This window comes from Rhipicephalus microplus, chromosome 6 (assembly GCF_043290135.1).
Source record: "Rhipicephalus microplus isolate Deutch F79 chromosome 6, USDA_Rmic, whole genome shotgun sequence".
NCBI classification, from domain to species: Eukaryota; Metazoa; Arthropoda; class Arachnida; order Ixodida; family Ixodidae; genus Rhipicephalus; species Rhipicephalus microplus.
Window position 1 is genome coordinate 193,364,927 of NC_134705.1, and position 12,927 is coordinate 193,377,853.

At 41.2% G+C, this 12,927-nt stretch overlaps 1 protein-coding gene across 1 annotated transcript in view; it reads right to left on the reverse strand.

Moving 5' to 3' along the window:
• Window positions 1–8,307, reverse strand: part of LOC119167862 (uncharacterized) — a 32,508-nt gene extending 24,201 nt beyond the window's left edge. Inside the window, exons 1-2 of the mRNA XM_075867423.1 lie at window positions 8,157–8,307; window positions 2,792–2,836 (exon numbers count right to left, since the gene is read on the reverse strand). Of these exons, the coding sequence (XP_075723538.1) occupies window positions 2,792–2,836; window positions 8,157–8,226 (115 nt within the window). The 5' untranslated portion in view covers window positions 8,227–8,307. The remainder of the gene's footprint in view (window positions 1–2,791; window positions 2,837–8,156) is intronic.
• Window positions 8,308–12,927: the final 4,620 nt, after the last annotated feature.

A 12,927-nucleotide genomic window follows, 5' to 3' on the forward strand; every position in this document is an offset into this window, starting at 1 on the left:
ATTGGGATTCTTGCGACGTCATCTACGTAACGCACCTACGAATGTAAAATTATTAGCTTACAAAAGCCTTGTTAGAACTAAACTTGAATATGCTTCCCCAATCTGGAGCCCGCATCAGGCCTATCTTGAAGACGCCCTTGAGTGTATTCAAAACCGTGCCGCTAGGTTTATCAATAATTCTTACTCCCATGACGTTAGCGTATCTTCACTAAAGGCAGAACTTCAACTGCCCCTCCTTTCCCTCCGCCGCCGTATCGCCAGTCTTTCGTTATTTCATAAGTTTTTTCACAGCTCGATGCGCATGCCACCTTATTTTGTTCCCCCAGCGTACATCTCTCAACGAACTAATCATCCACTTCAAGTCGGACGCCCACGTGCACGCACCGTTACTTTTTCAACATCATTTTTTCCTCGCACGGCAGTTGCCTGGAATGGCCTTTCAGGCGACATTCCTTCCATTACTTACACTTCTACCTTCACAACCAGTATCACTAATCATCTTTCACTTTAGGACAAACGATTGTTTTCTGCTCAATTTTCATGTACCCACCCCTTATGTAATGCCCTGCAAGGGGTCTTTAAGGAAATAAAATGAAATGAAATGAAATGAAACTGGATCGCACGAATTAAATACACGACAAAAAAAAACATGGAGGCACACAACCGCTACTCACAACTAAATTTTATTGAGGAAAGTTTCCCTGCTTTCCCTGAAAGTTTTCCCCCTCAGCACATGCAAGCGCTACACTTGTGACTGTGTATGTAGTAGAAGAAACTCTTCTGAATAACGCTTAGTAGCGAGTCGCACTAGTCCCGTGTTTCTGTGTTCTTTATTAGTTGTGTACCGAATTCACACTGTTCGGTAGTCAAGATTACGAACCAAAGAGCACCCAGTGACGATTTTTCTTATGCATAACTACGTTGATGATAGTTTCTGCGTTATAATCCACTAGAACACAACCAAGTATAAAAGTTGGGTTACTAAAGTTGGGTACCTGTTTGTGTAATCTGATGTCTAAGGAATGATTTTTTACATTACCTTAGCTCAATATCAAGCTGTTTCATCACGCATTTGTGTATTATTTATTTCGAAATTCAAATTGACATAGAGAACATTTCATCACTCCCCACCGTACACTCGAAGCAGTTACCAGCTAGTTTCTTATCCTACTCCTTAATTCTTTTCCGCCACTTTTGCTTTCGCGTGAACCTATTTTACTAGGAACACTTTAAACTATAACCTGCTTAGCAAAACATTAGTGCATGCTGCACTGAATATAATGTTCTAGAACATACCGCCATTACGCTACCATTATTTCTGTTTTGATTTTATTTTAGTGCCTGCAGCTAGCTTTCGATAAACATCTCTTATTAAAATGTTGGCGGCTCCATGGTATGCAGGGTCAAATACAAGTGGCTCTAAATAAAACCGTGACGTACACACATATTACTTTTATTATTTTTATTATACCTGGTTCGCGACTTTTTAGAGTATTCATGGTGCACTATGTAATTACAAATCTTTAATCAAGATTTAAGCTTGCGCAAATGACTGAAATACGTAATGCTTTGCCAATTTCTCTTCTTGTTGAATTGTTGCTGAACCTCGTGTTGTGAACAATCGCATGGGTTAGATTGACTAGCACTTCTCCCGCTACAAACGAAGCCTGATTTCAATTGCAGCCTTCAGTGATAGCATTTAGCTGCAGGTGAATTGCACAAACACTCGTTTTCAGGCATGAAGGTGGACTTCTAAAAATCAGGTGGGCGAAGTTGAATGCGATTCGACCCAAACTGCGTCTCAATGTGTGCTTCAAATATAAATTACGATGAAGCGAATACTCACTGAGCTTAAAAGTACTCATAATGAGACTTGGATATAGAACACGGGATAGTTGCTGTTAGATCATCCAGCATGGCCCATAGTCACTGCCCAGCGGAACGCCGCCCTTGAATTCTCACTGTGTCACACCGAGGGATTTCGCGTTGCCAACAAAACTCTCACTCTAGACTTATAACACCACTTTTAACAAAATACCATAAGAAATACTGATGATAAATTAACTCTTGGTGCTCTAAAAGCGTGCAGGTGAGGAGAACGCTAATGTTTGGTCTATCAGATAAACTTCTAGATAAAGCGTATTTTACTGCACTTTTAACAAGCATCATTCGGGTCGTGGAAGCACGGCGACCTATTGAGAAAGCACAATGAAGGATTGTCGACCACATTGTGTTGACCGCAATGTACACAATATTTGATAAGCATGATGCTCGCGTCAGCTGCCTAACGCATCTTGAAGCAAAACGGTTTCTTAGGCTTGCTGGTCCATGGCTTCTTTAGGAAATAAATTTTAGCACAAAGCACCACACGAACACTACCATCTTCTTTGTCTGTCCATGCGTTGCTTTGCACTAAAATATTATTTCCTTCAAAATGCGTACTACACAACCTATTTGTTGGCATCATTATTTCCGTATATGATACGTTCACATATCCCCACACATAAATCAATCGTGTATAATACGTTCTGTGGCGGTATGATTGGCTTAATAAGTTTATTGATACATCTCAGTATTTTTCTGTGTCTTTGTTCCATTGTCAGAGCTGTACTTTATACGTAACTTCGAGCATGTACGGTTCTACACTCGACCGGTTCAAGGCCTCAGCGGTAGCTGGTGCCTTACCTGAGCACCAGCATATCCTGATACCGTATCAAATAAAAGAAGCGAAATTGTTACGTTTGGCAAGGAAGCATGAGTCACATTGTTCTTATAAGTTAGCTGTACTCACCTGCAAGTCTAGACAAGTCTTCCTGCGCTCTGCCCATGTAAACTCCTAAAGTTGAATAAACCACAGCTGTTATTTTGTTATGTTCGTTGTTTTAATGCACTTAATGTGATTGCGTGGGTGCGCAAAATGCACGCAAAATATTTTGACGTAAGCAAAATATCGCACCAAAAATGTTAGGTATGGGCAGGTAGAAGTAGTAATCATCTTGCTTAAAACACGAGAAAGCATTGGAAACTTCCTTTTATTCTCCAAACGAAAGGAATTTCCCGTTTACGTTTTCGCGCTAAATGTGCACTGGGAACATATGAAGCACTCTCAGAAGGACACCCTGTGGTCAACATGACCAACATAGTATTGACCATAACTATGTTTGTTATTATATATATGTACTTTAGGCTAGCCGATCTATACTGTATGCTCCTGTTTGACTCTTGTTTGTTAAAAAAAAGTTCGGATATTCTGGGTTACGGTCAAACCCGTTCAATGCGAAGAAAGGCGGTTACAACCCAGCCGCAAGGAACGCTGCAGTGAAATCATTTGTACGAATTTTTAGGTTTACGCTTTAGTTCTATGCTTCTTATAAATAGGCATTCTTTGAAAAGTTTTTACGCAACTCCAACGCCTCTTTTACACAACTGAGTGAATCATCGCTCACTTCGTCAAATTTGTTTGTGGTGTGAATATTCGTTGTGCGCAAAAACATCTCTAATGCGCAATTTATTGTTAATGAAAACCTTTTTTTTTTCGCAACAAGCTGCATGTGAGTAATAGCGTGTCATTGTGTTTATTTTTAATTATTTTAAGTCTTTATTTTATTTTGCCCCTTGCCGGGCTTTAGAGTGAGGGCAAGAGCAGAAACACTTCGAGAATACAAAAAATCCACGAATAAAAAAATGCAGATACCTCTAAATGTAAATTATTGCTACAATTATGAGGTCTCACGGGATGTGTCAAGGTTAGAAATATCGGTGGTTGGTGTAGAAACTAGGTTCCAGGAATGGCACATTTTGGAATTGGAAAGTTGGGAAAACGTTACGGAATTTCTATAAAGCATGTATACATTCTTCTTGTACTTGGCGTGAGATAATATGGAAGGTGCAAGCTGTATTTGAAATGCAAGCAAAAGTTATCAGTGTAGGCACGCTTTCTATGTCAGCCTGTTTCTTCTCCTCAATAAAGTTGAATTTGAAATAAATTTGCATCACCACAACGCCGGAATGCTTGGGCGAAAATTTAGAATCAGTTCACTTGGAAAGCGCCCGACCCCTGATTTGCAAAGTATACAAAAATGGCTACAATATGTAATAAGGCACTTTAGCTGTTTAACGTTACATGCCAATATTTAGTCTTGATCAGTGTGATATAATAAAAAGAGCTTGCGAATAATTGTCACTACATTACAACAATAATGACACTGTAAAAAAGTTATGAGATTATGAAGTTGAACATTTTTTATGCTACGTATTCTGCACCTTCAAAATGTCTTAAAAGATTAGTCAATTCAATATAACTCTAACTGCGTGGCGTAACACTTGCGGCCCATGCTGAGCACAATAATATGAAAAAGCTTCTTTTTTATATATCTATAATTACACGAAGAACACGATAATTGTGAGGTGCTCTCAAATTGTTCCTAATATGCGATTTCCTTTATCCTTATTGACTATCATTGCCACACTCCTGGATAGATTAGCAGACAAGTTGTCGTGCCACTAAGCTTAGGAACACGGGCTGGATTCCCGAAGTGCCAGGACACTCGTGTAGCTATAAATTTACACGTTCGTCAAGGAAGCGCAGGAGGTCAAAGTTATTATAGTGTTCCACTAAGGCGTACTTCGTAATTTTAGAGAGATGCAGGCAATTAAAATGCAGGCATTGTCGCCATTATTGTTCTGAGTTAACTACATGCTGTGCACGTCATAAAACGAAAGGCCGAGAAAAAAAGCCGCACTAGGAGGAACCATACTACTTAGCCGATAGTGTGTACTGTAGCACAGTTTATTATTTTATGTGTATTTTATTTGAGCTGGTCAACCACACTGTGTAACATGATATGCTAGCGAATAAAGACATCGATGAATAGAAACACAGCAACAACGCCAGCTATTAAAAATCTTTACTGCGCACAAAACTCTCTTTGTGTGCTGCACGAGGCTCTCCTTAGTGCATAACGCAACGGTAGGCAATCAGCCTGGTAGTACTTGATGAACAGCAGCTAAATTATGCGTTCACCACCCTCGCTATATATAGGTCTCACATACGTCATTAATAGAAACCGGAACTTGATTGATATGGGGGGTCTAAAGTCCCAAAACCACCATATCATTATGAGAGACGCCGTAGTGGAGGGCTCCGGAAATTTCCACCACCTGGAGTTCTTGAACGTGCACTCAAACCTGAGCACACGGGCCTACAACATTTCCGGCTCCATCGGAAATGCAGCCGCCGCAGCTGGGATTCGATCCCGCGACCTGCGGGTCAGCAGCCGAGTACTTTAGCCACTAGACCACTGCGGTGGGGCAGACACCGGAATTAAGGCAAATGCTTATTCTATTCCTGGCGCTACTAAAGTATCACTTTGATAGGTGAGTAAGAATGAAAGGTTAAGAAGCACTATAATAGTGCATATAAATGCTTGTTTTTTGGCTTGGGCCTAAAATGCCTACAAACGAATATAATTGACTGTTTCTTTTTTCTAAACTGGCACCCGTAAAATCACTATTTAGCCAGAAGTTGCGCTTCGAGACGCAGTTTTAAATTACTGTTCGTGTGGCCGTGCGTCATTTGACTATTTTAAGCGCTCTAGAGATTGAATAAGTTCTATGGTACAACCATTTCAAGAAAAACAATGGCTACAAGGCGTGCAGTGAGGTGCGCCGGCGAGCATGCACCGCCATGGCACGAGCAGTTGGAGAATACGAAACCGCCGAGTGTGCTGTGTGTGTTCCTTTTCTGCGTGTCCTGTGGTTTTTTCACAATGTTTTCCCATTCCGGAGAGCCGTCAAGACAAAGCTGAGTGACTACAAAAAAAAAAAAACAATAACCATGTCATGCCTACGCGGCTTTTGTTGTTTAGTTCGTAATTAACTTTTTAGTGTGTTCACCGCCAGCAAAACAAATAGCTCTATACGCATTTCAATCTGGCTAATAGCAGGGGTTCCTGCCTTTTCCTTTTGATCTGACCTTCTCAGTCATGCCTGAGAGAAAGGCACCAAATAGCGTCTTGATTCGAAAGCGGACACTTGACTCACCGTGCTATGAAATAAATGAAGAGATCATGTTCTGTGAACAGTGTGAGACAAAGGACAATCAATTTCATAGCTGTGCTCGAATGTTGGCGTCTGTTCTGTCATCGTAAACAATTTTTTGTTTTTTTTTTGTTTTCCTGTCGTCGATACATATGACGCACGTCTTCGTTTTTAGTTGTGTAGATAATTAGATATGATGATAATGATGATGATGGAAGATAATTATTCTGCCTTTGCTTGACATGTTGACAGCAGTGATAGTGGTCTGGGGTCACGGTTCTCGACTGGTCACGGAATCGAATCCTGGCCATGGTGGTCTCTCTTAAGATGGAAACGAAAATGGTTAAGGCCCGTGTACTTAGATTCTGGTGTACGTCAAAAAACCCAAGGTGGTTGAAATTTCAGGAGCGCTTCACTATGGCATCTCTCATAAACATATCGTGGGTTTCAGATGTTAAACTCCAAAAAATTTATTTATTGCTCTAGATGTACAGCGCTTCGCGATATGTAGAGAGACGCTGGAAGTCGTGAAGGAATATTTCTCCTTAAGACAGGTAGCAACCGTGGAACCGGACCACGAGAGTGAAATAACTAGAAGAATAAGAATGGAGTGGGTCACATTTTGAAGTCATGAATTGTAATCTACCACTAACCCTCAAGATGAAGGCAACAGCTGCATCTTGCCGGTAATTACCTACGGAGCAGAAACATGGAGGATTACAAGGAGGGCTCAGCTTTAATTAAGGACGACGCAGGGAGTGATGGAAAAGAAAATGATAGGTGTAACCTTAAGATACGAGAGGAGATCAGCGTCAGGCTAACAAACCGGGGTTAAGAATATCATAGTTGAAATCAAGAAGATATGAACCTGGGTCGCGCACGTAGCGCGTAGGCAGAATCACTGGTCATTAAGGGTAACTGACTAGATTCTAAGAGGAGGCATAAGCCCGAGGTGGAGACAGAAATTTAAGTGGGTCAATGAAATTAAAACGTACGCAAGTATAGCCTGGCAGCAGAAAGAACAAGACCGGGTTAATTGGCGGATAATTGGAGAGGCCTTTGCCTTCCAGTGCACGTAGTCAGGCTGATGATGATGACTGAAAATATTAGTGGCTTGAACACACTTTTTTCTGCCTATTTCCAGCGTCTAAAACACGCGTTTTATTTTCTAAAATCCAACCTCTATACTGAAGTCCACCTAACAGATGAAGCGGACAGATTAGCTCCTAGCAATTCCACTTGTTTATTCCTTAGCATGACAGTAGGGGCTCTTTCTTCATAATCTTTCCCATTATCTCACTGAAAAGATTCGAAAATATCGCCTTCTCCATCAGTGTCAAACTTGCGCAGCATACAAGTTCGAGTGATAAAAAAAGCATTGCATGCTGTTTTGTACGAGAAATAGCGTACTTAGTTGTGTCACCTCACCTGATATTGACGTCACATTCCTGTTGCAATCACGCTAGCGTTCTTTATGACAGCAAGTGAGAGAAAAAGTAAAAGAAAGCATCGACGGGCACGTATTTCGCTCCAGCATACACAATGCCTTAGGTTTCACTTCACAGATTTGGTCTTTCACATTCAAGCCCAGAATATCTTTGTGATACCCAGCTTCCGTGAGGTGCCTCGGTAGGGCTTCTCCATTTCTTTGTCCATACCGAAGCCCCTTGTTCGCCAGTGTCATGTCACATAGCTATGACCAAAACAAATTATCCCTACGTGTACGACAAAACATAACCGATTCAACGGATCCGTGATATCAGTAGTATATAACCAGCCTTTAGCGTATGCTTTGGCGCATCAAGATACACTCCTCGTGACATTCATGTTACTTTCGAAGAAAAAAACCTGGCTGAGGTGGCTGCATTTTCGATGGAGGCGGAAATGTTGTAGGCTCGTGTGCTCAGATTTGGGTGCACGTCAAAGAACCCCAGGTGGTCGGAATTTTCGGAGCCCTCCACTACGGCGTGTTTCATAATCATATGGTGGTTTTGGGACGTTAAACCCCACATATTAATCAATCAAAGTGCAGAAAAAAATTTTAGTAGCAAGAATGAAGTTCATTCACACACACACAAAAACAGCGTGTAATAGGAAAACCCTTAAAATTTACTCACTCGCTTTAGCAAGCTCCAATTGCGCTACTATTATCAAGACATGTACGACGGTGACCAAGGCCACCTTCATCTTACGCCGTTTTATAAGATTATGAAGATACACATAAAACGGTATAATCCCGAATCTATGAACGTGTGAGCAGCCCACGAAGTTGTGACCACAGCTGGCAATCAACAGCTTCGGTGAAAAAGCCGGCATTGTTTCTTGTCAAAGCACAATGTGACAATGGCTGCCTTTTTTTTTTTCTTTCGAAAACACCCGCTAGAACAAACTGCGATAGCTCATGCAGAGAACGAAGTTGCGGTGAAATTTTCCGACGCTCTCTCCGCTTCCAAACATAGCAATGCTGCAACTGCTCACCTGTTCCCGTGTCAGCGAAAGATAAAGAATGCTACGCAACACTCGGGATATTATTATCAAAATTGTTCCTGACTTTCGGGACGGCACATCGCACTTCAGAATATTCACTGCAGCGTAAGTAAGTAGACTCATATCTACTCATCTTCAGCATTACTATGACCCTTACTTGGATTTACATCTATACTCACGTCCGCTTAAACATATTCCAAAACATTCTCATTCATAAACCGTTTCAATATTTATTGGCCAGAGCTTCGAATTTCGTTAGGAGGGCACCTTAAACTCTAACCCCACCTACTTTTCCTGGGAATTCCTTTATAAATATTTTTTATATATTCATCGCTTTCAATAAAAAAAATTCTAGCTCCTTTGCAAGCACTCATAACTCATATTCGAGGATTATATATGAAAATGCGTCAAGAAGAGAACTGATTAAGGGAGAAGTCGGCGTTAAAGAGCATTAACATCCCAGTCTAGAAAGCTAATTTTAGGCTGACGGACTCGTGAGCCGATTCGCTCGCACTCAGACTCAGATCAAGCTGCAAATCTCAGCCTGAGCGAGTCCGAGTGAGTGATATTTAAGTGAGTTTGAGTACGAGTGAGTCGTGTTGCCTTAAGGGCAATATCTATTTCATGAATGCGTCTGAGCGATCTCCACAATATTTACCGACGTATCATAAGTGCAGAGTTCCATGACAGCTCTTCGGCTCCCTGTACATGCTTTTGCATGCGGAGTTGTTACATATTTTGCGTGCAGAAATTTTGATGACTCTAGTAATTAAGGCGTGATTGTGTTTGATCGCCACGGCGTTTGCAGAAGGCGTAAACTTTGTGGCGCAAAAACCACCAGGCTGGCGCCCAAAATTCTTGACTGTTTTGTGAGGGTAGCGTTTAGATGAGCTGTTGTGAATAAAGTGCTCTTTTGTGTCGAAAAATGCACCAAATAACTAAATGCACCTTCCCAAGTACAATCAGACAGCTGGGCGGGGGGAGGGGGATGCTAGCAGTCATCCGTGGTTTCTTGAAAACACTGTGCGTTTATAATAACTGCAAAATCTCTGTTATGCTGGTAATTCACCAAAGCGTTCAGCTCATGTAAAGAAGAAGTGTAAATTATTAAGTCCACTCATTTATTTTTTGCTATTCCCGCTTTTCTGAGCGCAAAAAGCTACTTTAACTCTTACGTTGGCGGGTAGAAATGGCTATTTTTATATGTTTCTGGAAGATAGTCTTTGCCAGTTTGAAAAGTACTCCAGCACGCATCGCATTATACCAAAGATTGCGCAGTGAAATGCCCTTTCTAAAAATATTTGTTGTCGAGCAACAAAAATATTTTAAATGCAAGAAAATGCGTAACTTCTGGTTTCTCTCTGGTAAACAGTGCAAAAAAAAAAAAAACGCTATATATGCGAAAGTTCTCAAAACAAAAAAAAAATCAAAATACACATGAAAATAAATTACCCAGCAACAGTTTAAAAGTAATAAGTGTTCAGAGTGTTTGTATTCAAATAGACCAATATAAACGGAACCGAGGTGCTGCTTCAACCTGTGTCATGCGGTGAAGTGTTGCTTGGTTCTTTGTGGGACACAAGTGGACTCGTACGCTTTTCTCCGTACATTTTTTTTAAAGTTTTTGCAATAAAAGCATGCAAGTGTTCGAATATAGAAGGATGCTGGTGATGTAAATAATCCCACTTTAAATTAGATGTCTGATGAGCTTAGCTATTTCATCTAGCGTCACCCCTCTCCAAGAGCCACTTCACTCTGCACAGGTCGGCATTCAATTATATATGCATCCAGGCACATTTCCTTGCATTTTTCGCACATCGTATTGAAACAATATCGTGCGCAGTTCTAAAACGCTTTGCGCTGCTCCGTAGCCAGAGCCAAGATGTGCTCCGGTTGCATTCTTGTCGTGAGAAAAAGCTCTGCAGCTGGCGCCAGCACATCGTGCTCCAGCGACGTGTGGACCTCGCCCCTAACAAGAGTAGCTACAAGATTGTCCACAAAGGTCACCAGCTGCACACTTGCGGCGGAGGAGGCAACTTGAGGCCGGGAACAAAACAAAACCATGAACGGCTGCGGATGTCGACGCAAAACATTGTCGCCCTAAAACTTCAATCTCAGGTGCTGTCATCCTGGGACTCTAAGCTTCTACTCTCTCAGTTCAAGAGAGGTGGCAAGAGAGTTTGAAGTGGCGCATGTTTTTTTTGTTTTTTTTTTTTGCGGCGGACGTGCGCGCTCATGCACGTGTGACGATGAAGCCATAGAAGCTACTGGTGAAGCTAGTGGCGGCCCTGTGTTTGATATAACAATAGAAGCGAAAGCAAAGCTGCTGGAAACTGGCTCAGAAGGCTACTTCCGTGCTTTGTACATGCGTCAAACCTGTGGAAATATTTTTCGTAGGATAAATCATCCCCGACTTCTGGCAACATCTCTGTATTGAATAGCTGGCATAAATTTCTGGCAATTATTTTTGATTAATACTGTCAGATTGCGAAGCTGGCACCTTAATTTGATATTTGACTTCCAAACCCCATTTCGATTACGCAAGTTTGATGTTGCTGTAGCACAACCGACGTTTTTATATATCTAAAAACGTTGAGCATAACCACGCGTAGTACGCACTTCTGTCAAGTTCGCCAGCCAAGTGCATTTTCCCAACACCACACCCCATTAGTTTTCGCAAACGTCTGTAAAAATCACTATGTTGCCAGAACGAGCCAATACAAATATCTTCTGAAAGTTGAGTGGCTGTACTAACTACTACAACGTTCTGTGTGCATGAGAAATAAATTCAACATGCCAAAACCAAAGATTCAAAGCGTCGATCCCTAGTGATCGATTTGAAAAGGCGTGGTAATGAAAGAGTTAAAGTGAATATTGCCTTGAAAATTTTCCTTCTAACCATAGCTTGCTAGGTAATTCTATTGGCGTTTAAGAGCTCGTTTCACAAAAATTCAGGTGTCGGCGTCGGCGTCAGCGTCATTAGTTGTGAGCGAAAAAATCATCTTGTGTGTGACCAAAAAATCAATAACAATGTAAATAAAATAAATAATAAAACATTTTGAGTCTGAGTGAGTATCTAACACAGGCTGTTTGTGAGGCAAGTGAGTGTTCCACCACACAACCACGCCTCTGCTTGTGAATTCAGTAAAAATAACTTCCTCTGCTTGGAAATACAGTGAAACTAACTTTCATGTTATACAAAAACATGCGTCTTGTATACATTCTTCACAATACAACATAAGATATCGAAGTATTGATGCGTCGTACGAGCACCCATTCTCATAGGATGTCGAAATATGTTATTGTATAATGACTTCGTGGTTTAAAACCGGTCATCCACTATAAAGGCGCACACGCTACGGCGCCTGATTCGTTAATACCACGTTGAGGGTGCATAGCGAAGTTCGAAACGGTTTCGTAAACTAAGTGTTTGAAGTACGCCCTAGAGACAGGCTATAGCTCTCGTGTTCAACACTTAAAGGCAAAGCTTAGGTTCCCTTAACTTTTTTTACTTCTATAATTGTGATCCTCTGTCTCAGAAATCATATCTTCGACAGATACTGCTGGTTTCATAGAGCGTTCTCTTACCAAGGCTGTCGGTGTCACATATTTGTTTCACCTTATAAATATTTTGCTTTATCTTACTTATTTAAGTTATGCAAATGCTTTAGACGAGTTGCCATCAAAGCTGCCACCTTGTTGTAGTTGAATCGACAAGAGATGGTCGGAAACCTTTAGGTACAAAAGAGAAGTTTTTTTTTATTTTAGTTTTAAAAACAGTGGTATGAAGCCAAAGTATAGCCATAATTCAGTCGGATGGCTTTTGACTACAAGAACACAGTTGCATTTTCTGCTACTGGTGTCAAAGTTGTACGCTCTCAATGAGCAGGGGTTTCTTCTGCATATAGTTAACGGTCAGTGACATGCGTACCAGGCGGGGTCGCATATGAGTGAAATAAACCATGCCCAGCATTTATTATCTTTGGCAGGGATCTTCAATATGTGTGAGTGTGATAAAAGAAACTCCGGGGATAGCCTTTACGAATTAACTGAAAGCGGGTTTCGGCCAGCAAAACATGGTATTTAGAGTTCACGTGGTATTGCTTGAGCGATGGCAGTGTGCCTTGAAAAGGCTGTGTGAGCTAGGAAGTAAGAAATAATAATATACCACCAGAAGAAAGGTATCTACTCCGTAAATAGTCATAATACTCATTATTCTGAAACGTTTTGACAAGTATACAAATTGTTCTACCCAATCGTGAGCGAAGGTGAAATTGGGTTATCATTTCACCTGCGGTTCTCGTCGCTTTGCACCGGTTGCTCAATAAAATCAAGTAGCAATGAAATGTACAACAGTATTTAGGCACATATATGTGGAACTTCTTGGGGCCTATTATGAGA